The sequence below is a fragment of the Vulpes lagopus genome, chromosome 3 (genome assembly GCF_018345385.1).
Source record: "Vulpes lagopus strain Blue_001 chromosome 3, ASM1834538v1, whole genome shotgun sequence".
NCBI lineage: Eukaryota > Metazoa > Chordata > Mammalia > Carnivora > Canidae > Vulpes > Vulpes lagopus.
This window is the reverse complement of record NC_054826.1, coordinates 94,538,990-94,566,945: the sequence shown is the minus strand read 5'-3', so window position 1 is coordinate 94,566,945 and position 27,956 is coordinate 94,538,990. Positions and strand designations below refer to the sequence as shown.

Here is a 27,956-nt window from a genome sequence, read left to right as displayed (position 1 = left end):
CCTGTAGCTAGCCTGGGGCGTGGATGAGATTTGCTCCCCTGCCCTTGGGTCCCTTTCTGGGTTTCCTGAGAGACCCGCAAGGGTAACAACCCTTGCTCGGCAGTGACTTGACTCTGGTGTCCTCTGGGGCTGGGGCCTGGGTCTGCGGGTGGTCTGCAGTGGGTATGGGGCCAGACCCTCTTTCAGACCTTTCCTTGAAGCCCCGTTGTCTGTGCCTCTGGGGAAGTGGATTACCTGGAGAGTGACCCCAAAGGGAAGTAAGTATCTCCTCCAGCTCTGATGGCCACTCCTTTGTTGGAAACAACTGGACTCTATTTGTCTCCTTTGCTTGTTAATGTTCTGCAGCATTGGCATGGGGAGAGCGAGCAGCAGGCTTTTGTTTTAATCTTAGCAGGAAGTCAACATACACCCCTCACCATAGGAGATCCCAGAGGACAGGCCTTTTGGCTCTACAGCCTACAGGGTCCCCTGCTTCCACAACAGAGCGACTCTGGACTGAGGCTTCCACAGGAGGCATGATCATGGCCCAGAGAGGTTGAGGAGCCAGTGCTAGGTCACGCAGCCGCGGAACTATGATGAGAAGCCAGACTCCCTGGTGCCCGCCGAGCGCTACCTAACTCAGATAAAACCCAGCATTTATGAGGCACTGAATGCATACTGAGAGCTTTGCAGGCAGAGCTTTTCTGCTGACTTAGGTCGAAGGGCTGAAATGCTGGTGGTCTTGGTTGCAGGGCCCCTCAGTTAGGGCTTCTTGTGCAGTGGGCCTGCCAACCCCTTAACTCTGCAAAAAATAACCTCTCTCTGGACCCACACGAGATACCCCGGCTTAGAGATTCTTTCCTGCCTGCCAGGCCTCATGAATCCCACAGCCAAGCCCACTGAAAATCTGGGAGCTGGGCTGCTTGCCCCCTTTCTGCACATTTAGAGACAGGCCCAGAGCAGGGAGTGAGTTGCACCAGTCCTGCAGCAGGAAGTGGCTGATGTGGAACTGAACCCCAGATCTGCCTAAGCCGTGGTTCTGCTGGGGCCATTACCTCCTCCTCATTTAGGACTTTAAGAAAACTGAAGACAGGGTTGTCCCTGGGGCTGGGGCCAAGCCTCAGGCAGGAAGCTCCCCCCATGACAGGGAGGATGTGGGAGGAGGGAAGGGCAGAGGCCGTGTATCTTTATTCTTCTCAGGGCTCCTTGACCTGTCTGCTCCCTTGACCTTGGCCAAGCTTTGGGCGGGATGGGGGTCATTCACTCCTTCCTCCTGCAGAGTCCAGCTGTGAAGTGGAGGGGTGACCTCTCCCTGGAACTGCCGGTGGGCTCTTAGGCATCTGGAAGCTTCTGGCTCGCCCCCAAAGCTGTCACTAGAGGTGTCCCCAGGTGGGGGGACCTCCCACTGGCTCACATATTCTGCCCCTCCCCTGCAGTGCTCAGCGCTTTCCAAGCTGAACGCAGAGGTGGCCTGTGTTGCTGTGCATGATGAGAGCGCCTTCGTGGTGGGTACCGAGAAGGGGAGAATGTTCCTGAATGCACGGAAGGAGCTGCAGTCAGACTTCCTCAGGTTCTGCCGTGAGTAGCCCAGGGCTCTGGGGGGTGGGGGCCTGCAGTCCCTGAGCGCAGGAGCTCTGGTGCATCTCTGGGTCCCCAGAGCAATAGCAGGTGGCTGTGTGTCAGGGGTGAGGGGTGCACGGACAGGAGGGGGCAAGGCAGGCTTCCCAGTGTGGCATCATCGTTGGAATCACACAGCAGCCCCTCGGTCCATAGAGACTGGCTGACTCTACCCCGGGAGGCCAGACCCAGACACCTCCATCTGCTCATTGATAGAAGGGGACACTGAGCCCAGTGTTGCCCAATCTCTATACCTCTCTGACATGGGGACCAAGTGCACTTGTTCAGCCAACACTTATTGAGCACCTGCTGTGTGCAGCACCCTTTGCCATGCTCAGTTATCCTGGCATCAAGCCTGTGAGGTAGTCACTGTCATTACAGTAACAATCCTGGAGCTACCTCAAGGTGGCTCTTGGGGCCGAAGTGACTGAGGACATGTGGCAGCACAAAGGAAGTGCTTGCTAAATTGAGCAGTTAGTGATGATGTGATCAGTAGAGCTTTGGGCCAGGCTACGCGCTCTGTTTACTTTCCCCAGCAGGGTCAGGAAACAGTGACCAGTTTACAAGTGAGAAACTGAGGCACGGTGAGCCTGAGCCACTTGCCCGGGGACACACAGCTGCCAAGGGATGGAGGCGAGGTTTCTGTTGTGAAACCCATGCTCCTTCTGCCCCCCCTTCAGAATCAGGGAGGTGCAGCAGGACACCTCCACCTCCCCGGGAGCCCTGCCAGGGGATCCTGGCTGCTTGTGGAAGAAAACAGTATGCAGAGCAGTGAGCCAGGAGCCCTGGGTTGGGAGAGGGGGGGTGTTCTTTTTTTTTTTTTTTTTTTTTTTAAGATTTTATTTATTCATGAAAGACACAGAGAGAAGCAGAGACCCAAGCAGAGGGAGAAGTAGGCTCCCTGCGGGGAGCCTAATGCAGGACTCGATCCCAGGATCACACCCTGAGCTGAAGGCACATGCTCAACTGCTGAGCCACCCAGGCATCCCATGGGGGAGCGTTCTGAAGCCCCCAACTCCTCCATGCTATGCCAGGGCCTTTAGTCCCTCGTATCCTAGCCCCTGCCTCCTCACTGCCCCTCCCGGCATCCCTCACTCCTCTGCAGGCAGCCCTGGGCCGAGCACTAGGTCTCCACGTGTGTTCTCACCTCTGCCTGTGTCCCTGCTCTCCCCCCACCGGGAAGACCTTCCTTCCTCTCCTCTGCCAGCACATTCCTCCTGCCTGGGGCCCCCATCTGTACCCTGCCACCCCTAGTCCCCCACCCCAAACCCCATGGCTACTCCCCACACCATGCTAGCTTCTCAGGCCCTAAATTCCCATCTGTGCTCCTGGTGAGCTCCTGAGTGATGTCAGCTCCACTTTTGTGGTGGGTTAGGTCCTACAGGGTCAGGGCCTGCCACCAGCACTGAAGGGCAGCCCCCAAGCGGCCACTCGAGCCCACGACTGGGGACTCCCGGCTCTTGGGGTTAAGAGCAGGCCCTCAAGTCAGACATCTGGGTCCTCTTCCTGGCTCTGCCACCCGCTGGCCGCTGGCCCTCAACCTCCCTGTCTGTGAAAGGGGAGGACAGTGCTACTTTTTGGGGCTCAATCTGAGGATTAAGTAAATCTAATACAGGCTAGAACAGTGCCTGGCACTGACTGCACACACAGTAAATGCCAGCTGTTGTCCTTGCTGTTATTAACATCTGCATTACACTTGGGTCTGGAGCTTAGATTGGCCGTTTTGGGGAAGGCTGTCCCCCACCCCCCTGCACTGGGCATGTCATCACTGTGGTCCAGCTGCTTCTCCTGCCACCCCCACCCAGCTCTCAGAGCCTGTACCCTGTCTGAGGCTGGATGGGGGCCAGGCCAGGGCAGACAGTGGCACGGTCCTGTGGCCCCCAGTTGGCCAGGCTGGGGAAGGTGCACCTGGCTTCCCGCAGCCCGGCAGAGCCACTATTTATAGCACCGGAGCTCAGCTGGTTTATTTCAAGCTCGGCAGATCCCGGGAGAAGGAGCAGGCTCCAAGCTACGAGCAGGCCTCCGGGCCCTCCTCTCTCCCCCTTTCCAATGTGGTTTCTAGCATCTCCTTACCCAGGAGTTCCCTGACACTCCTGGGGTCCTGCCCTGGCCCAGCCTGGCCTGAACTCGCCTCTCTGCAGCCCCTTGGCCTCCTGGAGCAGTCCCCGTCGTCTCCTCGTTTGGCAGAGCACTAGTGTCGGAGCGCAGAAAGGGGTGCATGGAATGAATGTTGGTTGAACCCCAGTTCTAAGCTGGGCCGGCTGGCTTCGGTGAAAGCTCACAGACTGAGGCACAGAGAGGGAAGGGACTTGCCCAAGGTCACACAGCAAATTAGAGGTGACCGCGATGAGACCCAAGCCCTAGGCTAGGCACTAGGAACTCAGAGATGACCAGCCCTGGCCCTGGGCAGGGGGTGACACAGGTGCTTATCATGGCCCGGCATGCTCTGTCCCACAGGAGGGGCCCCGTGGAAAGAGCCGGAGGCAGAGCACCCCAAGAAGGTGTTGCGGGGTGAGGGTGGCGGCCGGAACATCCCTCGGTCTTCCCTGGAACATGGCTCGGACGTGTACCTTCTGCGGAAGATGGTAGAGGAGGTGTTTGATGTTCTTTATAGTAAGATCCTTCCTCATTCCATTTGGGGCCCCCAGGCGGGTGGGAGCCCCAGACCCCAGCCTGGTGAGGTGCGCCTCCTGTTGCATACGGGCCCAGGGCAAAACCTCAAAGCCCTCCCTCATCTTGCATCCCCAGACGTGGCTCCTCCGCCCCAGCCCCATTTCCTGAACCACTGTCCACACTTCCCCAGGCCCGGCCTGGTGCTGGTGGCTGCCACCTGTCGCCTGGAAATGGTCCTGGGCTGGCCCTGGTCTCCCTGCCTCCAGGTCGGCTCCCTGCTGCCCCCTGTCCTGTGACTAAGGGCACCTTCCTAGAGCACAAGTCTGACCAGGAAGCTCCTCTTTCCACTGCCCTGGCAGCTCCCTGTCACCCTCACTGTGACATTAGCACCCACTGTGGCTGGTCCCTGCCCATGTCCAGCCGTGCTGCCCTGCCTCAGGGGACCACTTCCTGTTCCCCGCACACTCTGTCTCCATTTCACGCCCTCTCGCCTTTGCACCACTGTGCCTTTTGGGGCTGCCTTCCCCTCTGTCTGGTGGACACCACGTTATTCTCTAAGGCTCAGCTCTGGGAAGCCCCTGCTGCTGGCTTAATGTCCCCTTTGGGCACTTGCTGGACCCTGATCCCTGGCTAGCCCAGGGCCCTCTGGGGCCAGAGTCTGTGCCTGCCCTTTCCGCTGTCCCCAGCAATGGCAGCCGATGTTCACAGGGTGTTTGTTGAATGACTGAATGAAAGCTAATGTGACTACATGGCCACGTCCTTCCTGCAGGGGGGGTGAAGGCGGGGAGGCGGGCAGGCCTGGCTGGCCTCCCTCAGAAGGGTCAAGTTTCAGAATCTCTGGCCCAATGGTAGCCATCGTAGTCTCTAGGTAACCTGGGGCAGGTAGGTCCCTTTGGTCCCTAAGGGTTCCACCTCTGGCTTTATTCCTTTTGTACTGTGGCCTTTGGGTCTTTGGAGCAGAGATCTGAGGAATCTCCTGCTGTTGTCCAGCTCAGGACAGGAGGAGGAAGGGAGGAAGGAGGCAGAGGAAGCCTAGGTGGAGAGGAGGCCCCACGGTGGGGGCGGGCAGCATGCTGAGTGGGAGGACTTGTCACACCTGGTTGGCTAGGCCACTGCACTTTTGCCGGCCACAGGGTTTGTGCACACAATGCCCCCCCTCACTCCCACACTTTGTCAGCCTCCGTTGCCTGCCTCATCTGAGGGGGTGGCCCCTTTCTGGCTGGGGCTGCAGTGTGGGAATGACACAGGCGTTCCTGAGCCCAGGCCATCTCACCTCCTTAGTCCCCAGCCAGTCTCCCCTCCACTCACCTCTTCCTCATCCCCATCCCCTTTCTCTTTTTTAAGATTTTATTTATTTGAGGGGGGGGGGAAGAGAGAGCGTGCGCACACACACACACACACACACACACACACACACAAAAGCAGGGGGAGGGGCAGAGGGAGAGGGAGAAGCAGACTCCGCACTGAGCAGGGAGCTAGGACACAGGGCTCGATCCCAGGACCCTGGTCATGACCTGGGCCCCCCAGGCACCCCTACTTCCTCCTTTCTAAATCTGCTCTTCCCTCCCCTCCCTCTCCTCCCTGTGACTCTTCCCTGCAGTCTCTCTCCTGCCCTCCCTCCCTTCTCCCCCATGTCCCCTTCTAAGCTCCTGCACAGCCTTGTGCCCTGCTTTCCCCTCCACCCGGGTGCCAGGAGAGAAGAGAATGGCAAGTGAAGCTGGGAGCCCCGTCAATGGGGGGGGCCCCAGCCTGCAGCAGGGCCTGTCCCCAGTGCCCACCCGCCCACCCGACTCAGCCCACAGGGCCTTGTTCTGTCAAGCTTGCAACAAAGGGGCCCGTGGGGTCCAGGTTCCCGGGAATCGGGCATCACAGGGGGTCTTAGCCTGGCCCCAGCTGTGGAACATGCCCGGCCCCCACCCCCGCCTGGCTGCCCTCTTACACTAGACCCTCTCCTCGACCCCCTCCCCACAGGCGAGGCCCTGGGAAGGGCCAGCGTGGTACCCCTGCCCTATGAGAGGCTGCTCAGAGAGCCCGGGCTGCTGGCTGTGCAGGGCCTGCCCGAGGGCCTGGCCTTCCGGAGACCAGCAGACTATGACCCCAAGGCCCTCATGGCCATCCTGGAGCACAGCCACCGTATCCGCTTCAAGCTCAAGAGGTAAGTGAGGCCATCGGCCTGGAAGCGGGCCCAGAGCCTGGTGGCTGGGCTGGACCATGATGTCCTGGCCAGGACGGCCAGGTAGAGGGCGACCTGCTTCCATGCTGGCTCAGCCACCTGCAGCCATTTACCCATCACCGGGACTGGACTTCAGACACCCACGTGGGACCTCAAGTGTCAAAGCTCCCAGTCCGGCAGTGGAGGGGAGGCAAGCCCCCCAGTTGCAGAGCATGATCTGAACCAGGCATTGTGTCATGGGAGTCCCCAGGGGACTTCTGTGTTGCAAAGAGGCTGGAACAGACTGGGTGCAAGAGAAACAGCACCAATGGCCATGCAGGTGTCCAGAGTGGCTGTACAGTGGAGGTGGGGAGCCACAGTGTGTGCGCTCGCATGGGGTTATGTGAGGGGCTGGTGGGAGATGATGCAAAGGCTTGCCCAGCTGGGTACTGACTGTTGGGGCCACCCAGAAGCCACCCTGAGTCCCTGGCATTGCCCAGCAGTACTCAGGCGCCACCGGCAGAGGAGGGCTGTGATAGGAACGGGGCGGGGGGTGACCAAGCACGTGATGAGTGTGTAGGGGTCACAGAGGCCAAGAGGAGGGCCTAGCTCTTCCAGTGGCCCAGCTGTGTGGCCCAAGGCACATTACAAGGCCGCCTGGGCTTGTACCCACACCTATAAGCTGGGGCCCGGCTTCTGTCCTGTGTACTTCACAGGCTGTCATGTTGTACAGAGGGTGGGCTGGGGCCTGGAAAAAGAGAGACAACTGAAAGGCCAGATGTATAAAGCTGTCCCGTGTCCTTTCCTTCACCCAGGCCGCTTGAGGACGGCGGGCGGGACTCTAAGGCCCTGGTGGAACTGAACGGTGTCTCCCTGATAGCCAAGGGGTCTCGGGACTGTGGCCTGCATGGCCAGGCCCCCAAGGGGCCACCCCAGGACCTCCCCCCCACCGCCACCTCCTCCTCTGTGGCCAGCTTCCTGTACAGCACCGCGCTCCCTAACCACACCACAAGAGAGCTCAAGCAGGAGGCGTCCGCCTGCCCACTTGCCCCTAGTGACCTGGGCCTTGGCCGTCCTGGGCCTGAACCCAAGGCCTCTGGCACCCAAGACTTCCCCGACTGCTGTGGTAAGCTGCTGCTGAGACCCCTAAGTCTGGGGGTGGGCAGAGGTCACTCCTATGGGGGTAACATCCCTGGGCAGATCGGGGTGCCCGGGCCCACCCCAGGCTGAAGGAGGCACATTGGGACAAGGGGCTGGGACATCTGTGAATGGTATCATTGGCCCAGAACCCAGAGATGTTTGGAGAGACTCCACAGAGGAGTCTGTGGAGGGAGTAATCAGGCTAATCTGTCACAGGCATTTAATGAGCACCTACTACATACCCGGCCTGGATTTGGGGTACTTGACAGCATAAGAGAATGGACAACTGGGTATGACAAAGACTTGGATTCATATCCTAGATCCTCTGCTTCGTGGCTGTGTGTCCCAGAGCAAATCTCTACCTCCACGAACCTCAGTTTCCTCGTCTTTAAAGTGGAGATGGGGGAGCCCTGGGTGGCTCAGCAGTTTAGCACTGCCTTCGGTCCAGGGCGTGATCCTGGAGACCCAGGATGGAGTCCCAAGTCAGGCTCCCTGCATAGAGCCTGCTTCTCCCTCTGTCTGTCTGTCTCTCTCTCTGTCTCATGAATAAATAAATAAAATCTTTAAAAAAAATAAAATAAAAATAAAGTGGAGATGCCGATATGACCTCTCACAAGGTTATTATCAGGGTCAAAGCACAGGGCAAGTTAGAAATGCACATTCTAACTGCCCTGCTGCGGTCCTGCTGAATCCAAAGCTTTTTTTGATGTTGTATTATTTTGTTTTGTTTGTTTTGGTTTTTTAAATATTTTATTTATTCATGAGTGACACACAGAGAGAGGCAGAGACATAGGCAGAGGGAGAAGCAGGCTCCATTCAGGGAGCCCGATGCAGAGCTTGATCCCGGGACTCCTGGATCACGCCCTGGGCTGAAGGCAGACGCTCAACCGCTGAGACACCCAGATGTCCCTGAATCCGAAGCTTTGGGATCTGCCGGGGGCCCAGCCGTCTGTGTATTTAAATCTGCCGAGTGGCTCCAATGGGTGCTCGGGCTTGAGAACTGCTGTATTAAAGCAGAGTCCAGGGGAGCCTGGGTGGCTTGCTCAGTTATGCATCTGCCTTTGGCTCAGGTCATGATCTCAGGGCTCTGGGATCAGGCCCCAGGTCCGGCTCCCTGCTCCCTCTGTCTCTGTCCCTTTCCCCATTTGTTCCTACTATCTTCTCTCTCTCAAATAAATAGGCAAAATCTTAAAAATAAATTTAATAAAAAGAAGTAGAGTCCAGTGCTTGGTACATAGTGGGTGCTCATAAGTCATACTCACTGTCATGAGAAAGAGAAAAAAGAACTACCCCGCCAAATGTTGCACTGAGCAGTAGGATGGGACTTATGCACCTGAAATGGGTGTCCCCACTGGTAAAAGGTGTCCTCGGACATCCTGGCCTCCTTGATCTGCTGTTTGGAGAGCAGACTCTGCTAAAGAATATCTGGGCAGGTAACTTGCCTTGAGTTTATGATCATAGGGCTGAGTTGTGAGGCCTCCCTGGTGGTGTTAGCCCAGAGCTGGCATCTGCACCCAGGCTGGATCTGGGGGCCCACCTTGAACCTGTGCCTTTCCTCTCCCTTGTCCAGGACAGAAGCCCCCTGGGCCTGGTGGTCCTCTCATCCAGAATGTCCACGCCTCGAAGCGCATCCTGTTCTCCATCGTCCATGACAAGTCAGGTAGGATGGTGCCCACAGCGGTGCCCTGCCCAGAGTGGGGCTCCAGGGCTGGGGGTGGTGCTTCCTGAAATGGAAATGCATCCACTAAAAAAAAAAAAAAAAAAAAAAAAAAAAAAAAAAAAAAAAAAAATAAATAAAATAAATAAATAAAATAAAATAAAATAAAATAAAATAGAAAAAGGAAATGCATCCACTGGGTCTTTGAGAGAGAAGGGAGGACAGCCCTGCCCCGGGGACTTATGAGTAAAACCAGAACGTGACAGTTATGCATTGCTGTAGGCCTTTACAGTTATAGTTTTAGTTTCTATGGGTCCCAGTTTCAAGAGCGGCTTCGCTGGGTGCTTCTGGCTAGATTCTGTCATGAGGTTGTACTCAGGATGGCAGCATGGGCTGTGGTCATTGGAAGGCTTAACTGGTGCCAAGGATCTACCCCAGTCTCACTCATGTGGTTGCTAGTGGGTGGCCCCTTCCCTGCTACATGGGCCTGTATGGGGCTGTTTGAGTGTCCTCGGGATGTGGCGGCTGGCTCCCTGACTTTAACAATCCAAGAGAGAGGGGCACCTGGGTGGCTCGGTGGTTGAGCATCTGTCTTCGGCTCAGGGCGTGATCCCGGGGTCCTAGGATTGAGTCCCACATCTGGCTCCCTGCAGGAAGCCTGCTTCTCTCTCTGCCTGTGTTTCTGCCTCTCTCTCTCTGTGTCTCTTATGAATAAATAAATTTAAAACAAACAAACAGTCCAAGAGAGAGTAGGGAGGGAGCCACAGGTCTTTGATGACTTACGTTAGAAGTCATCGGTTCTCCGGTTTCTACCCTTAAGAAGCCAGAAATGATCCGTCTGCACTCACAGGGAGTGAGAGGAATTAAACTCCACCTCCTGAACATGGGAGAATCGAAAAATTATGTGGACAGATTTTTTAAAAGTACCACACTGTGTTTGGGATTTTTCTATACCAAAAGACATGAAGCAAGACTCTCCAGTAGTTATGTGTGGGGTGGGGTTGGGGTCTTGGCCTCACCGTCTTTAAGAAGACCCAGTCCCCTGGGATCAGAATGGAGATCCCCACTGCCCCAAACAGGGTCCATCCTTGGCAGGGAGGGAGGGCAGTAGCATCATGGGAGGCCGTGGTGGGCAAGGAGTGGAGTCTCACTGGGTCCTTGCTGGGTGATCTCAGGCCAGATACTCAGCCTCTCTGAGCCTGGTTTTCCTAGCTGACAAATGGGGATACTATCTATGCTTAAAAGGCGTCATAGAGGGACACCTGGGTGGCTCAGAGGTTGAGCATCTGCCTTTGGCCCAGGACGTGATCCTGGAGTCCCAGGATCGAGTCCCACATCGGGCTCCCTGTGTGGAGCCTGCTTCTCCCTCTGCCTGTGTCTTTGCCTCTCTCTCTGTGACTTTCATGAATAAATAAATAAAAATCTTTAACAAAAGAGGTGTCATGAGAGATTAGATAGGGTACTATGTGTAAAGTAGCCCGCACAGATAATCACTTACTGAATTAAAGGTGGTATTTGTAATGGTAATGTGATGAACCATTATGATGATCGCCGTAGTTATTAATAGTAAGTGGAGGCCAAGGCTTTGGTTTCATGGAAGAGGCCAGCAGGAATGAGGGTTTGAGGCAGGCCTCGGGGTCAAGGCTGGGTGAGACCCCAGCTGCACAAAGCATGAGGGTTAGTGCTTTGAGGTTAGGACTCGGCGTCTCCTTACTCAGGGAGACCACCCTCAAATCTCCTGCTTGTCTGGTGGCAGGAGACACCCAGCATGGACAGGCTGTGCCTGGGGGTAGAGGAGAAAGAAGGGGGGGCGATCGGAGCACTCTGGATTTGCATAGGGCTGCCTCCTGGAGGAGACGGGGATGTCAGGCTCCGAGGTGGGAGTGGGGGGAAGAGCCGAGCCCCTCTGTGGGACTCTGGAGGAGAAAGCCAGCGGCCCGGGCCGTGCAGGAGTGCGGCTGGAGGCTGTGGGTTCCCTGCTCTGACCCGCCCTCACCCGTACCTCTTGTGTTTTGATAGAGAAGTGGGACGCCTTCATAAAGGAAACGGAGGACATTAACACGCTCCGGGAGTGTGTGCAGATCCTGTTTAACAGCAGATATGGTGAGTGGGCGGCACGGCCCGCCGTGTGGCCCCGGCAGCGTGCTGAGCATCTCATTACGTGGCAATCACTCGTGTTCCCTAACATGACAGCGGGAGCCATATGCTGGCACCCGCGCACCGGCAGCACTCATGTCATCTCCTGTCTGGGTCGGGGGTGGTTGTGTCAATATTTCCCTTCCAGATTTTTCCAGGGGGCGGAACTGATGGCAGAGCCCCAACCTCAACTCACCTATGGGAGGTGGGCGGGTAGGGGGCAAACTGACCGTCTGGGAGGCCATCCAGAGAGAAGACCCAGAAGAATGGCCGTTGGCCTCATGCACTTGCAGACTTCCCCACAGCAGTGCCCCGTTGCCTGCCTCCTTGCCTTTGTGCTCTGCCCTCTGCCTGGCATGCCCTTCACCTGTTTGGGGAGCAGACTCCTACTTGTTCTTTGAGACTCAGCCTCAGCCAAGTGGGGACCCCAAGCCTTGATGGGCTCCTTTTTGTTACAAATCCTGCTTTTTAAAAATTTTTTTTAACATTTTATTTATTTATTCATGAGAGACAGAGAGAGAGGTAGAGACACAGGCAGAGGGAGATGCAGGCTCCATGCAGGGAGCCTGATGTGGGACTCGATCCCAGGACTTTGGGATCACACCCTGAGCCAAAGGCAGATGCTCAACCTCTGAGCCACCCAGGTGCCCCTCAGTCACACGTCTTAAGTGCCCCACCAACTCCACCTTGTGCCAGGCACTCAGGCCAACGCTAGCCTCACGGTGCTTAGCAGGTGCCTGAAGGTGTGTATGCAGGGGCGTGCAGGAGCATAAGGTAGTATACAGTAGTATGCAGGGGTGGGGACCCTCGGAAAGACAGGACAGCTCAGAAGGCAAGATCTCAGGCTTGAGTCGGGGGTGGCTTCATGGAGGAAGTGCCCTTTGATCCACACTAAGGCTTGGTAGGCTGCGCCTTCTGGGTTGGGGTGGGGCTGAGCAGAGCTTTTGAGGCCTAGTGAGGGGTCTGGGATAGCCTGGGCGCCTTTGATAACCTTTGATGTGGTCTCTCTGGCAGACCCACTCCCTTGCCTGGTACCACTCCAGGCAGGCAGGTGCGAGCTGGATGGGCAGTAGGGGGAAGGGGTCTGGGGAGGGCTGACTCCGTCTGCCTTGGGAGCGTGCTGCCCCAGCAGAGTTGGAACGGCAGCTGCCAGTCTTCTACCTGTTGTGTACCCTAGATGTTTCCAGAGCACTGAGCCTTTTGTGGATGCTAGCACTTGGCCCTGCCATGTCCAAATCCAAGGAGAAGGCTGGGCTTGGTGTAATTGAGGCCTTTCCCCTTCTCAGGCCAGAGCTCTGTCTCAGCTTCCCCTGCAGCTGCCCTGGGGAAAAGGAAGTCCCTCAGGAGTCCTGGGGACGTCCCTGTCGGGGAGGACCTCGTGTGGCAGCCTGTGGCATCCCACAGACCCTCGATGAATGGATCGTGCTCCTGGGTCTGCCCTTTCAGCCACCAGCTCTGGGTGAAGTGGGCCAGCAGTGGGGCTGGGGGTGCAGCGGGGGATAAATAAGAGAAGAAATGGGGGGATCCCCAGCCTCCGGGATGCCTCCAGAACATTTTCACCTGGGAAGAGGTTGAGACTCTATGAGGAACTGAGGTTCCTGCCTGGCAGCTGGCTCTCCCCTCCTTGCTGGGCAGAGGCTGGAGACCAGGTGGGGTCGGCTCTGTCCACCAGGTCTCCTCACCACCAAAGAAGCAGGCCCAGCAAATGACATGACCCCAAGTGGAGACGAATGCACACAGACATCGCAGAAGCCATTGCTCACCGGCTGGGGCTGGGGCTGGGGGTGGGAGGTGGGGGAAAGAAGTGGTTTGACAGCTGTTGCAATTTCAAGGGTTTAATTTGACAACGAGCTAAGCGTGGTTTCACAGTAAGATCTGGCTGCCAAAGCCGCCGACGCAGACCTGGCTGCATCAACAGAAAAACAATCTTGAAGGCATGCCAGGGAGGGCCCCAGGCGGCTCTGCGCTGTCCCGGGCAGGGCACGGCTGCACGGGATGCCAGCTTGGGGCTGCCACTTGCCAGGACACAGGCAAAGTGGCCAGAGGAGATTCTTGGGGGAGTCTGGAGAGATGAGGCAGGAGGGTAATGGACCCCAGCCCCACTCAGGGCTCCGGTGGCTTCCCAGGCCCCAGGGAGAACAGGGACCTGGGTAAGTACCATCCAGCACATAGTAGGTGCCCAAGAAGCACCTGGCACCCGAACAAGTGAGAACGACCAGATGGGATGGAAGTGAATAGTTGAGGTGGCCCGAGACCAAACCCCAATGTCTGGAAGCAAGAAAGAAACAAGTCACACCACTTCGTAAGCCTGGTTTCTGTCTACACTGCTGGTGGCAGAGTTGTCCGTGTCCAGTTTCTATCCCTGATGAGTGAGAGGAATGCCAGATGCCTCCCTGGAGGAAAGAGCATGTGTGGAGGACTGGAGGAGTTCCCCCGAGAGAGCCACCCACTTCAATCCTGGGAGCTTCCTTCAGCCACTCCATTACTCAGGGAATGCAGGGAGCAGCTAGCCTGTGTCCCATCCTGTCTAGATCCCAGACGTGGCCCAGTGACCACCCCTGCTCCCCTGGAGTTGAGGTTCCAGGTAGTGAACCAGCGTACAGATGAATGTGTCTATAGCATCAGGTTTCAGTAAACATTGGGTGGAGCACAGAGTAGGGTTTATCACAGGGGGCTGTTGTCAGCTGATGAGGTGACATTGGAGGGGACACCTGAATGGGGAGAGGGAGAGAGAGAAGTATATGGTGATTTGGGAGAAGAATATCTCAGTAGCCAGAAGAGCACGTGCCAAGGCCCTGGGGCAGGTGTGTGCCTGGCCCACACCTGTTAGGGAAGCAGGAAGGAGGCTGGAGAGACTAGGGTGAACAGAGGGGTGAAAGGGGCATCAGGTCAAAGGTGATGGGCACCCAGTCATGTGGAGCCTCGTAAGCCCTAGTAGGACTCTGGCTGTCCCTGAGGGGGTTGGGAGCCTGTGGGCAGTTTTCAAGAGGAAGTGACATGCTGCTGCCTGGCTGGGGTGGCGCAGGGGAGGGGGCGGGGGAAGGTCATGGTGACTGCGGCCCTGGGGCCCCCGCATGGCCCGCTGCTTCCGTCCCGTGCTCAGCCTTGCCGTTGCCCTTCCAGCGGAAGCCCTGGGCCTGGACCACATGGTCCCCGTCCCCTACAGGAAGATTGCCTGCGACCCGGAGGCTGTGGAAATTGTGGGCATCCCGGACAAGATCCCCTTCAAGCGCCCCTGCACCTATGGGGTCCCTAAGCTGAAGCGGATCCTGGAGGAGCGGCACAGCATCCACTTCATCATTAAGAGGTACAGGGTGGGGTGTGGCGCCTGGGCTCAGGGCACCGGGTGTCAGAGCTGGGCAGGGGCATCCGCAGGCGGTGAGGAGGGGCCCCTGGCGGGTGATGACAGTGCAGAGGTGGAATCAATGGGTTCTGACTCAACCAAGAGGACAGGCGAGTCTGGGAGAGGAGTCGGGTTCCTTAGCCTGACAGCCGTGTGGGGCCCTCCTTCCTGGCTCCTCAGAGGCTTGAGCAGGGAAACGGAGGCACAGTGCCTGGCCTAAGCAGGCACTCCGTCAGGTTTGTTTGTATGTGTGTATGTATGTATGTATGTATGTATGTATTTATTTATTTATTTAAGATTTTATTTATTCATGAGAGACACACAGAGAGAGGCAGAGACACAGGCAGAAGCAGAGGGAGAAGCAGGCTCCATGCAAGGAGCCCAATGTGGGACTCGATCTCCGGTCTCCAGGATCACGCCCTGGGCTGAAGGCAGATGCCCAACCCCTGAGCCACCCAGGTGTCCCTCCGTCAGGTTTTAGTAAGACAGTTTCCTCCCAACTACAGAGACTCGAGGCCTTCGAACTTACCTGCAATGAGAGGGGAGCTCACCTGAGCTCAGGTGGGGTGGGCCTGCCTCTCCCCTTCGCACCCCACATGCAGCTTAGTGGCTGCCCTAGTGATGGTGGTGGCCCCCTCCCCTGTCCTCCCTGGTGGCCTCCCCTGGTGCAGCTGTGGGTGGGTGGGGAGAAGGCAGAACACAATGCATTCCAGAACTGCCCCCCCCCCAGCTGCGGGCGGGGGAGCGGGGGGGTTGCTCTTGGACATCCCCCAGCCTCCTCTCCCGACTCCTGCAGGGGAGTTTGCACTCATGGCTGGTTGGGCTCACCACCCAGGAAGCATCGGGGTCTCCAGGCAATGCCCAGACTTCCCAGGGTGCTTCTTCCTAAATGGAGGGGTGGCCGGAGGCCATGGCGTCCAGCCCCCCACCGCCAGGCAGCGCTGCTCCGGCAGCGTTCAGGCATCTGTCCGCCAGCTCTCTGAGGGCGTGCTGCCAGTGTGCGCGTGCTTGTTAGACCAAAGGCAGGCACTGGGGGCACGGACTCTGGCTCATTGCCGAATCCCCAGCGCCTAGAACAGCCCTGGGTATGTAGTACATGCCCAGAGTGTGTGTGTGTGTGTGGAATGGATGGATGGATGGATGAATGAATGAATGAATGAACAGAGGAACTAACAAACAGATACTTGCCCAGGGGTACAAGGAGCCTGGGTGTGGGCAGAGGCTGGGGATCACTCTGAGAGCACAGGGCTGTGGAGCTGTGCCCGAGTGATGGGAGGTGATGGGAAGGACCCTGGCAGGATTGCTGGAAGCCGGGGGTGGGGGGGTGGGGGGGTGGGGGGGTAGGGGTGGGTGGTGGGTGATGCTGTCTGTGGGGCTCTCTGGCTGCAGAAGAGAGGGGGTGCGGGCTGGGCAGCAAGCTCTAGGGCAACTGGGGAGGAGGCCCAGTTGACTCCGGAGGAGGCCCCGGCACAAGCCAGGGGCTGGCGTGGTGGCTGCCTTAGGGGTGGATTCTGAGCTCTGCTGGATTTGCCGGTGGGTGGAATGTGGGGGTGTGTGGGGGAGCACGGAGGCCAGGGCCACTCTACATTCCTGAGCCTGTGATTGAGGGAAGTGGGGGTGGAGTGGGGAGGGCACGCCGGGTATGCTAACTTGGAGGTGCTCGGGAGATGGAATTTTCAGAGACCACACTGAGAAGTCAGAAGCTCCAGAGAAGTCTGTGTCAGAGACAGACAGTCTGAGAGTTGTCAGCATGGGCCAGGGGGGGTCGCCAGGGAGGGTCACCAGGGCAGACTCAAGAGGTGAGATGGGGGTCCCCACGGAGCGGGGGGGTAGAGGAGGAGGGAGGAGGGGAGGAAGAGGAAAAGGAGGAGAGGTGGGGGAAGGGAAACTGCCAGCAAAGGAGGCTGAGAAGTGCTGGGGGTGGGGGGTGGGCAGATTATTCTAGAAGTCAGCCGGGTCCCCGGGGTCTCCTGCCCCTGGGGTGCCGCACACACGCAGCCCCACACACACATGCAGCCCCATGTCTGAGTCCTTGCTGCTTTACCTGCCTTCCGCCTTTGTCTTCACCCTTCAAGGCTTGCTTATCTCTGGGTCTGGAAGGCCTCCCTTGTCCTCATTCTGAAAAAAACTCACCCTCCTGCAGCAGATGGTTTCTTGGCCTCACCTGCTCCCTCTGCCAGGCTCCTGGCAGGCTCCCTTGTGGCAGTGGGGCCGCCTCTGAGCTGTCTCGTGCCCTCACAACCCCGACTGTGGGGTCCCTCTTGGTAAATGACTCTGGAGGTGAATTGAAGTGACTCGCCCCTCTGTCAGGCAGTGCCTCCTGTTGTCTGGCTTAAATCTCTCTTGCTGCCACCTGTTTCCTTCAGATGACTCTTGGTATAGGGGGAGGGGGGCTAGGTGGGGAGAAAGCTGTAGGGACACCCTAGCGTCCCTGTAGTATTTAGGTCCTCACCTGAATTAGTCCCTGTGGTATTAGGTCCTCACCGGGGCTGACTTCAATCTACCCCAGTCTAGACTGTGGTTTATTCAGTTCTTGACTGGGTTTTGCCACGGGCCTCCTACAGACCCCCGCCCTTCACTGGGCTCTACTGGGGACTTCACAAACAGTAGGCAGAGCCACACCTGTCCCCAGAGGCCACTACCAGTCATGGGGGTAGTGGGGGCGGGTGTCACTCCTGTGATGAGTCCAGGGCACAAGAGGATGGCAGATTTCCAGGTGTCAGGTCAGTGGCACCTGAGCAGCAAGCCTAGGGGGCTTCCTGGAGGAGGAGGCTTTGGCATCGGGCAGATTAGGCCTGAAGTCACTTGAAGCAGGATAACCTTGAATAGTGCCTCCCTTCTGAGCCTTTTCCCTGGTTTGCAAAAATAAGGACAATCACGTGTCCACCCCTCGATTTTTCTCGACATACAATGAGGAGGCAGACATAACTCTTGGCACATAGTAGATGCTCAGTAAACATGAGTGCTTTCCTTGACCTCATCTCCCTCGTGTACAAAAAAGCAGTGAAGTGCATTGGTGCTGACAGCCTGAGTTTGAGTCCTGGCCCCGCCTTTACCAGCTGTGTGTTCTTGGGCAAGTTACGTAACTGCTCTGCGTCTCACTTCCCTATCTGTGAAATGGGGCTAGTGGTTGTCCATGCCTCACGGTGCTAACGGGAGACTGAATGGCTGGATGGGACTGGAGCGCACAGAGCAGCGGCTGTTCTGTTCTCAGCCCTCTGGACACTTTCTGCTGTTACACATCGCAGCCTGATTAGTGGAGCCTTTGAGAAATGCTCGGGAGAAATAAATTGGGAGAAAGGGCTGAGGAGCGGCCAGCAGATGGGGTCTCTGCCCCAGGCTGAGGGGAGGCCAAGGGGAGAAGCCACTCGAGGAGGACTTGTTATTGGAGGTAGGGGGCTCCCCAGCCACCCAAACCCCTGTTCGCACCAGGACACCAGCCCCCAGGGAGAGGATCCAAGCTTCCGCCCAAGGGGCAGGCATATCAGTTCTACCTCAGGCAGAATTTAAGGGGGAAGAGTATCTGGAGGGGACCCTAGAAGTCTGGGCTGTGTTTGGAAGATTGACAGCAGCCCCTGGTCAGTATGCCTGTCCAGTGGGCCTTCCAGGCTGGGCAGCCCGTGAGGGCACCTGTCACAGTTCCCGAGCCACATCAGACCTCCCTGTCGCCTGCCTGCCAGTTCCACCCAGGAACCCGGGCAGGCCTGGTGCTGCCTCGAGCCTCTGCCTCTTGGGCTCCCCGATAAATGGGTAACGCCATCAATAATAAAACCAGAGTTGACACCTGGGTGGCTCAGTGGTTGAGCGTCTGCCTTCAGTTCAGGTCATGATCCTGGGGTCTTGGGATCGAGTCCCACATTGGGCTTCCCACAAGGAGCCTGCTTCTCCCTCTGCCTATGTCTCTGCGTCTCTCTCTGTGTGTCTCATGAATAAATAAATAAAATCTTCAAAAAATAAAATAAAACCAGAGTGGAGGCGGACAGCTTCCTTGTCACCAGGTAGGGCTGAGGAAGAAAATTGATTTCCCCATAGGGGCTCCCATGGCTGCTCAACCTCATGGGGCCCAGATGAATGTGGGCCCCAGGAGCAGGGGAGCTGGGGTCCTTTCAGAATGAGGACGGAACATCACGTCTGGGGCCTTGGTGCTCCGCTCCGGTGGCCCGAGCTCAGCCTCCCACACTCACTTTTGGCCTCCGTTTGAATTTCCCACTGGGCCTGCCCTGAGCATCGTTTGGCTCCTGTGTCCAGGCTCAGACATCCTTTCCTGGGCCCCATGGAATGTCTGTAGCCTCAATGGCACGACCATGGGCTCATTCCCTTGTCCAGCTGCTCTGTGGCATGTAGGCTTTGCTGTAGGCACCCCCACACCAGCTGCCTATAAGGTTCCCTGACCCTCTGGGTAGTATCCAGGTGGGGGCTGGAGTGGAATAAAAAGAACACCAGGCACTAGAGGTAGAGGGCTGGGTGATCCCAGCTTCCTCACCAACCTTCACTCCACCTTCATGTTTCTGGCCCAGACTTCCAGACATCTTATCAGGATTATGCAGGGATCCCAAATGGTCGCAGGTCCCCAGCCATCCCTCCTGCAGTCCGTGCTCTGTGTGTGATGGAGTGGCCTTTGGGGGCCCCCCTCCCATTACCTACTTGCCTGAGCACAGCACTGGACGCTGTTCACCTCCTCCCTGAGGCCTTCCCTGACCCTCTCCCTGCCTGGGCCCCATTGGCTTCCAGGACGCCGTGAGGGGTCCCGTTGTTACCCTGCGTGGCTGTGATCTGGTAACAGGCCTGGCTTGTGCAGATAACCGAGAGCTCCTTGGGAGTGAGGACACAGCCTAGGGGACTCTGGTTGGGAAAGGGTATGTCATCTTCCAGCTGTGGCCAAGGGGAGCTCACAGCTGGAAGCAGCCCCTGGGTCACCAGGCTAAACAGATTGAAACCTCTAGGATCAGCCAGGGGCTGGGAGTGTTTTGGGGTACCTGGCTGTTCTGGGGTGTGCCCTCTCCTGTCCCCGGGCATCGCCAGCCCAAGACCCAGGTCTGTAGCAGTAGCCTTGTGTGTAGGACTCAAGTGAGCATCACCGAGGGGGCCTGCAGGCCTAACCCCGAGCCTGGGGGGCCCCTCAGGCCTGCATGGCTCTCACACTCCTGTCTCTCCTCTCTCCCCAGGATGTTTGATGAGCGGATTTTCACAGGTACGTGTAGGGACCATCTTATCTTGTCCCTTCTGATGGTGCCAAGTAAGTGCTTGACCTGCCATCACAGTGGACCCCGGGGTTGAGGGGGAGCCTGGGTATGGCTTCCGCACCCAGGGTAGACACAGCCCCAGGCTCCCAGGTAGACAGCACCCCCCATCCCAGGAATCCGGTAATAATAAAGCTAATGTTGGCTGAACGCTGAAGCGTGCCAGGTACTCTGCTAAGCTGTGAGCATGTTCAATGTTACTTTGATATCATTTGGAACAGCCCTCTGAAGCGGGTTCTGTTCCCGTCCTGAAGCCTGGCTGCAAACCCAGGGCTCTGAGGCCTCAGCCAGGAGGCAGCACCCTTCCCATGAGGAAGAGGCTGGATATGCCTGGTGCAGCAAAGGGAGTGCAGATCTCGGGGCACGACATACCCGGTCCTGGTCCCGGGCTAGGTCCCACCAGCTCGGTGACCTTGGGCAGGGTCATAGGGACCTCAGTTTCCACATCTGTGAAATGGGGGCATTGAGAAGCCCTTTCCCCTGAGTTCCTGGGATAATTAAATGGGAGAATGGTCCCATAGTTCGGCCTTGGGGGCAAGTTGGTCTCTTTCCTAAGGGTTCCCTTGGCTTTTGTAGTGGAATGTTAGGTCAGGACAGTCATATCTGACTGCTCCTTCCTCCTGCAGTCCTCCCATATCTCTTGGTCTCCTCTGGCACTGGGGCTATATTCCTTCTCCCAGGGGAGGCATCTCTACCCAGGACCTATTTCTGGCTTGGCAGAGGCCAATACACAAGGGATGTCCCCAAGAGCCTCACACAGGCTCCTGCCCAGGTGCCCCGCAGGCAGGCAGGAGGCTGGAGGGCCTTTGCCCTGACCTTCCCCACCTTTCCACCCAGGGAACAAGTTTACCAAAGACCCCACGAAGCTGGAGCCAGCCAGCCCGCCAGAAGATACCTCTACAGAGCTCTCCCGTGCCACGGTCCTCGACCTGCCCGGGACCACTCGGTAAGGCCCCACCCAGCTCCTGGCCCACCTTCCCAATCTGGGCGGGCAGTATTACCTGTGGGGAGGAGCACGGCCTGGACCTGGCTAGAGGGTGTAGTGCTCAGCATCTCCTGACACCCTGACACCCCGATACCCTGTATAGGCACAGGGTCATTCCGCCACAGACCCCCCTCTACACCCTTGTGTCGTCACCCTACTCTGGGCCAAGGAGAATCCAAAGGGACAGAGGAGAGCAAAGGCTTGCTGACTTCTTTCTACCTGGAGAGCTTCCGTCCCCCCTCAGGATCTAGCCAGATGTTGCCTGGTCTCTAGGAAGCCTTCCCTGGCACCTAGACTCGGTCAGGCACCTGCTCTGTGTGTCTACAAGGCCCTGCACTCAGCTTGTGGCCTGGTCACCAGCATCAGCCAGTGCCCCCCACCCGGGCTCCGGGCACCTTGACACCAGGGATGGCCCATTTATCCCAGAATCATCATGTCCAGCCCAGGATGCCCCCACGGTGCTCTGTGAATTAAGTGAATCATCCCTCCGGGGGATGATGTCCACCTTTGCACCCCACCCCTCTTCCTAGACCTCTGTACTCGCTCCAGGCTGGTGGTCCTTCAGCTCCCAGTCCCCCCAGCAAGTGCTGGTCACCACCATACTAAGTGGTGGGGCTCCCAGACTGGCCAGAGCCAGGCCTCAGGAACTCCCAGCCGGGGTGGGGGACGGTGGACGCCCAGACCGTTCACCCCAGGATTACGAACAGAATCTTGGCTCAGGCAGCAGGTGACTGTTGTCCTGGGAAAGCCAGTGCTGGGCATTTTGCCCGTGGGGAGGACTGTGCTGTGGGGATAGGAGGGAATGTGGTCAGGGGAGCAGAGTTGGCTGCAATCGTGGGCTCCTGACTGCCTGGAGGAGGAATCTAGGGCTGATGCCATGTCGTTTCTTGGCCTCCTTCCTTCCCACAGGTCAGACAAGAACAGTATCTCTGAAGACTGTGGGCCAGGTGAGGAGGAGGAGGACCCTGCTGTGTGTGTGTCCTGGGGTGAGAGGGCGTCCACCAGCACCCCCCCAGCCGCCACGGGGAGGAGGCAAGCTCAGACCAGGAGCCTGAAGTCCTAATAAGTTACCCTGCCACTCCTGCCCCCATTCCTGAGGCCTCAGAGGGTGCTGGGAGCTCAGTGGGGGGCTGGAGGGGCAGGTGGGACGCACGGGAGTTGGGAGACCCAGATTCTGGCATCACCACTGCTTCTCAGTGTGTCTGTGGCAAGTGGCTTCCCTCAGGCGCCAGGCCTGTAAACTGGAGATACCAGTCTCTGCCTCTCTGGGCTGGGCAGGAGCTTGAGGCCAGCATGACTTTCCCTGAGGTGTTACTAATAAGTTACAGACATAAGAATGTTCTGGAAGGTTTGCTTTGCCCAGCCAAGCTCACGCCCACACCTAACTGGCTCCCTCATTTCCTCCTTGCAGGAACTTCTGGGGAGTTGAGTGGGCTGAGGCCCATTAAAATTGAGCCAGAGGATCTAGATATTATTCAGGTCACCGTCCCAGGTAAGGGACAGATGTCTGAAGGGCCGACCTGCTGCACTGCAAGGACCTCCAGGAATCAAACAGCTCCCAAAGCAGGGCTCCTGAACTGGCCAGAACCCTGTGTCCCCTTCTGGGCTATCCGCTCTGTCTCCCGAGGGCCAAGAAGGGGTTTCCAGCCATTGTTTCTCTAGTTTGGTCCTGAGAACAGTGGGGTATGGAATGTGCTTTCTGCAGCCGTGTCTGCCCCTGTGCTGGCAATCCCGTCCCTTGGCTCTGGCCATCCTGAAGGTCCCCCACAACCTTCCCTCCTAGGCCTGACTCCCCTGGGATTTATAAGGCAGGAGGGAGGAGAAGAAAAGGTATGGGAATGGGAGGGTCTGAGTTTGACACCAGACTTGGAATCTTCTGAGCCTTGGTCTCCACATCTGTGAATAAGAGAGTACGCTTGGTCTCTGGATGCTCAGCGTGGGGTCCCACAGCTCTCAGGCTCCCGCCTGGCCTCTGGCCTAGCTGATCACTAAAGCCATCCTCCCAGAGTTCCCGGGCTCGGCTTCCTTAGGGGTCCTGCTCTCTGGGCATGTGGGGCTGGGCTTCCCTGAGGGACCGTGATGAGGTGTCACAAGCAGAAGTTGCTGTTGTCATTTTGTCTCCAGACCCTTCGCCCACCTCTGAGGAAATGACAGACTCAATGCCTGGGCATCTGCCCTCAGAAGATTCTGGTTATGGGATGGAGATGCTGACTGGTAAGAAATGGACTGGCGACCCACCTTCCTGGGCATAAGGGGGAGAAGGGTGGGCCAGGAAACCCCCAGGCTTTCCTTGGTATCGATTGCTCTCCTCAGGGAAAACCCAGTATATGCCTGACTCCCTGTGTAGCCTAGGTTCCCTTCCAGAGACTTAAAGTAGGTCTTGGTTATGTTAAGTATGGCTTCTTCTTTTTTTTTTTTTTTTTAAGTATGGCTTCTACATCTTTCCCAGAGGCCCCTGTGTGAATTAGCTTGTTCATTTGTTCAGCACCTATTTGCTGAGCACCTACTAGGTACCAGGAGGTCCTGTGTACAGTGCTGGGGACAGAACAGAATACCAAACACATCAAGGTCCCTGTGCTCCTAGTGGAGACAGAGTAAGCAAATCAGTAGGTAAAATAGAAAATCAGATGGTGGGGACTCCTGGGTGGCTCAGTGGTTGAGCGTCTGGCTTTGGCTCAGGTCGTGATCCTGGGGTCCTGAGATTGAGTCTCGCATTGGTCTCCATGCAGGGAGCCTGCTTCTCCCTCTGCCTATGTCTCTGCCTCTCTCTCTATGTCTCTCATGAGTAAATAAATACAATCTTAAAAAAAAAAAAAAAGAAAGAAAGAAAGTCAGATGGTGCTGAATGCAGTGGGGGACACCAAGCCAGGAGGGGCTGGGTGTGAGGGGCGGGGGTGCAGTGGTGGTGGGTAGGTGGACTTGGGTGGTTAGGGAGGACCTCACTGAGAAAGTGACTGGAGCAAAGATTGGAAGGTGGTGGGGGCCACTAGACGTCAGGAAAGAGCTTTCCAGGCAATGGGAATACTATGTGCAAAGGCCCTGAGGTGGGTTATGCCCAGCATGTCCAAGGAGAAGCAAGGCAGCCTGGGTGGCTGGCACGGATTGAGGTGAGAAGGATGACATCAGGAAGGTAGGTGATGGTGTGGGTTATGCAGGGCAAGTACGGACATTTTAACAGTGTTTACTCTGCCCGTGGGGTTGAGGATAAACTGCAGGGGAATGAGGACAAAGGTAGAAACAGATTGTTGTAATATCCTAGCCAACACGACAGGTCCAGCAGGTAGATAGCAAAGGAGAGGGCATGGGATTCTGTAGGTTTTGTGTTTGTAACTTCATTTAGGAAATGTTCAAAAACATGCAAAATTTAAAATAGTAGTTTAATGAATCTTATGCACCCAGTGCCCATCTCCAGCCATTATCAACAGATGTTCTGCATTTCTTATAGATCATAAAAGTAAGAATTATTATAGATAAAGTTTTTCATTTTTTTAAGATTATTTGAGACAGCAAGCAGGAGCGGGGGGGGGGGGCAGGAGGAGAGGAAGAGAGAATCTCAAGCAGACTCTACTGAGTGTGGAGCCCAGTGTGGGGCTCCATCCCAGGACCCCGAGATCATGACCTGAGCCAAAATCAAGAGTTGGATACTCAACCCACTGAGCCAGCGAGGCGCCCCCGGGGGAAGTTTTTTAGAAGTTGGTTATCACAAAGACAAATAGCATGTCAACGTTCGCAGATATGCTAGAAAATGATGTTAGTACTCAAATAATTCAAATTTGGAAAGCTTTGTAGTACAGGATGCAGGGCCAGGCCACGAAACTCAAGGGGACTGGACTGGCTTTTTTCGTTTCCCGTGTGTGCAGTATCCGGCATGGGCTTCATTGGAAGTAGAGGGTGGGGGCACCTAAGGGTACGAGGCATAGCAGGTGGCATTTAAATGACCAGCGCAGGGGCACCCGCCTGGCTCAGTTGGTAGAACGTGCAACTCTTGATCTTGCTTGGGGTTATGAGTTCGAGCCCCACTTTGGGCGTAGAGATCACTTAAAATGGTGAAATTAAATAAATGAACAGTGCAAAGCGGTTTCAGGAGTGTAATGCCCATCATGAAGAGCAACTGCAGAGAGGTATTGGCAGTGTGGCATTTATGTAAGTTTGGAAACATAAAAACAGTGCTGCTTTATGTTTTATTAAAAAATCAGGTGCAAAAATGACAAAATGCTAACTTGTATTCACTCTGGCTGTTTGTTAAAATATTCTGTGTGCTTTTCTGCACTTTAGAAATTCTTCCCCAACCAAAAATAGACACATGACTGGAAAAACATAAGGTTTCCTGCAGGCCCAGGCGGGTGGTGCCATGTTAATTGGTGACAGAATGAAAGCAGAACGTCTCTGCTCCTTGTCCGCTTCCGTCGTCTCTGTCAGGGAGCATGGCCTGGACACGGGAAAGCGTCAGAAGGACCCAGAAGGACCCCGTACGCCTGCTCAGTGAGGAGATGTGCAGACTCGTCAGAGCAGCTGTGGATGCCTGTCAGTCTCCAGCTTCCGAGGAGTCGGATCCCAGGCAGATACTACCTAAGCTCCCCGCCCGCAGCACTTGAGAAGTCATGGGGTGTCCATGGAAAACAGACTTTTCCAGAAGAGCGTTTGTCCAAATGGCAGACAGGTCGAACACCTGCCCATTCTGGGCTCAGTTCTGAAACAGGTTGCCACGCAGACGACTGAACCATCAGAAGGGATCCAGGGGAGGCACATTCTTTAGGACTGAGTTGGCTCATGGGACACCAGGATCTGGGGCCGACCGTGGGCCAGCTAGGGTGGCAGGGCGGCACGGGGACCCCAGCCTCTTCCTGGGGGAGCTTTCCCACATTGTCTTGGAAAGCTCGGTACTTCCTCTCATATTTATCAGTTGGGTAAAGGTAGCTGCAAGGTGATGCAGTTGGCAGATACCTTGGGAAAGGGTGCACAATGTACCCAGGAATGACATTACTTGTGGCCCCAGTCCCGTGAAAAGCTCTGGAGCTGAATGGCCCCTTGGCGTTGTTCCAGGTTGAAGTGGGATATCTTCCCTTCAGTCATGGGATGGCAGTCGCTCTGGAAGGGCAGTGCTTTGAGGGGCAACTGCCACGGCCAGTCGCCGAGCACACTCCCTGCTGCTGCGGCCATACGCCTTTCCTGGAAGGGGACCTGAAGGGCGCATCCCAGGGTCTGGCCCCACATGAACGGATGATCGATTGCACACAGAAAAGAAAGAGCAGGCAAGACAAACAAGTGCAGCCTCAGAGACACAGAGGCATCTCTTTTGCACCCCTTAATCGGGCCGAACCTCTGTTGAGCATAGTGAGAAATGGGTGCTCCTCTGGTGCTGGTAAGAATGCAGATTGCCAAGTTGCCTTTTCAAGAAATACGTCAGCTTGAAGAGCCGTCAAAACAAGCACCTCTCTGGTAGCTCCCTGGGATCCAGTCCTGGGAAAATGATCTGAAATACGGATCGCGTCTCCCGCATGGAGATGTTCATGACTGTGTTACGGGGGACGGTGGAGAACCGGAGAGAGCCAGCCCCGCCATCAGGGAATTGTTGGTGGCAGCCTCCTGATGGACTGTCAGCCCTGCCAAAAATAGGCAGGAAGGGGGAGCACGGAAGGGCACAAAGCTGAGCTGTGTGCAACTGTTGAAAGAATAATCACCGGTTAAACAAAAAGGAAGGGATCGCCGCCATAGTAGCTATATGAGGTTACATGGTGTGTCTTTTTGTTTCCTAAGTCAGTTAGGGTGTGCTTTTAATACCTCGGTCGGGGAGAAAATATTCTGGACGGGTGGGGCAGGACCGGACTTGGCAACAGTTGAGATGAGCTGAGATGACCTGAGGCTCAGGATGAGCTGAGCACCAGGGGTGGTGGGCCACCAAGGTCTCAGGGCACCGGGCTGTGGGCACAGCACTGGAAGAGAAGACTGTGGGTGTCTCTCTCCATCCGGACACCAGGGAGCTAGGTGACCGAGGACTAGCCTATGGCCATGGTCCATTTCTATTGGAAAGGCATCTCCTCTTTGGTTTGACAGAGAAGGGGAGCCTGAGGTCTGGCACAGCCAGTCCCCCCACAAGGTCACCCAGCCTTGGGCTGGAACTCAGGTTTGCTGACTGCCTGTCCAAGGCGCCTTTCCAAGCCCCACTCAAAACCTATGAAGCGGAGAGATTCTGAGGCTTTCAGGACCTCCATGGATTAGAAGGGTGTATGTGTGCACGCACGTGTCCGTGTGTGTGCTTTTTCTGCTTACGTGTGTACATCATAAAGTAAATGATGCAGGGCTATGTCACCCATATAGGAGACGCTCCGCTGCCCCCTCCTCCGGCAGCCACCAATTTAGCATCCATCCCTCGTATGTCTTTTCTGCAGATGTGCATATGTACATCACTACGATTTTGCACAAATTGTCCCGCCTTCCCTGACCCGGTGCCTTGGACATCTCTAGAGCGCTGTGATGTTTGGCGTGTTATTGATCATTTCTTGAGGATGTTGCCAGTTACTTGCAGTTGAGAATGTGGGAGCCGTGACCAAGTGGGTGGGCTCGTTCAGGGTAAATAGCCCAGTCTCCAATACCTGGGTGGAGAATCTGGCGAGTTCCCCACATTTGGAATTTGGAACCCCAAAACACATGGGTCACAGTCCCCCAGGAGTGGAACCCAGCCCAACAGGAGCCCCTCCTTACCGGGGCCGAAGATACCTGGACTTGGTAGATGGCGGAGGTGGGTCCTCTCCTGCTTTGGCTTTCCAGATTGTTGCCACAGCCAGGACAATGGCACGTGGACAGCTCACGGCAGGGACAGACACCCTGGCCAGGTCTCCCCCTCATGTCTCTCCAACCCACCTCCTAACTTTGATTGGTGCCCCAGCCCCGGGGACTGATAGTCACCTGACTCCTTGTCATGGGTCCCTGCCCAGGAAAACTCCCTGATGGCCCTGCTGGTCTCACTAGACTCCTCTCTGTCTGCCTGCCCTCTTCACCCAGAAATAGCAAAAATACAGTGTATTTGCAGGACCTTCCAGAAGCTGACCCTGAGATAAGGCTTCGCATACTTGCATGGGAGGAGGTCCAGGCAC

The 27,956-nt window shown here is 56.5% G+C and overlaps 1 protein-coding gene across 5 annotated transcripts in view; it reads left to right on the top strand.

The window, feature by feature from the left end:
* GTF2IRD1 (GTF2I repeat domain containing 1) overlaps positions 1–27,956 on the top strand; it is a 110,252-nt gene that overhangs the window by 35,417 nt on the left and 46,879 nt on the right. For all 5 annotated transcript variants that reach the window (XM_041748079.1, XM_041748080.1, XM_041748076.1 and 2 more), the window contains exons 3-14: positions 1,416–1,557; positions 4,054–4,209; positions 6,181–6,364; positions 7,177–7,487; positions 9,072–9,161; positions 11,178–11,261; positions 14,418–14,601; positions 19,803–19,828; positions 20,715–20,823; positions 21,772–21,809; positions 22,274–22,354; positions 22,987–23,076. In XM_041748079.1, coding sequence (XP_041604013.1) covers positions 1,416–1,557; positions 4,054–4,209; positions 6,181–6,364; positions 7,177–7,487; positions 9,072–9,161; positions 11,178–11,261; positions 14,418–14,601; positions 19,803–19,828; positions 20,715–20,823; positions 21,772–21,809; positions 22,274–22,354; positions 22,987–23,076 — 1,495 coding nt within the window. The remainder of the gene's footprint in view (positions 1–1,415; positions 1,558–4,053; positions 4,210–6,180; positions 6,365–7,176; positions 7,488–9,071; positions 9,162–11,177; positions 11,262–14,417; positions 14,602–19,802; positions 19,829–20,714; positions 20,824–21,771; positions 21,810–22,273; positions 22,355–22,986; positions 23,077–27,956) is intronic.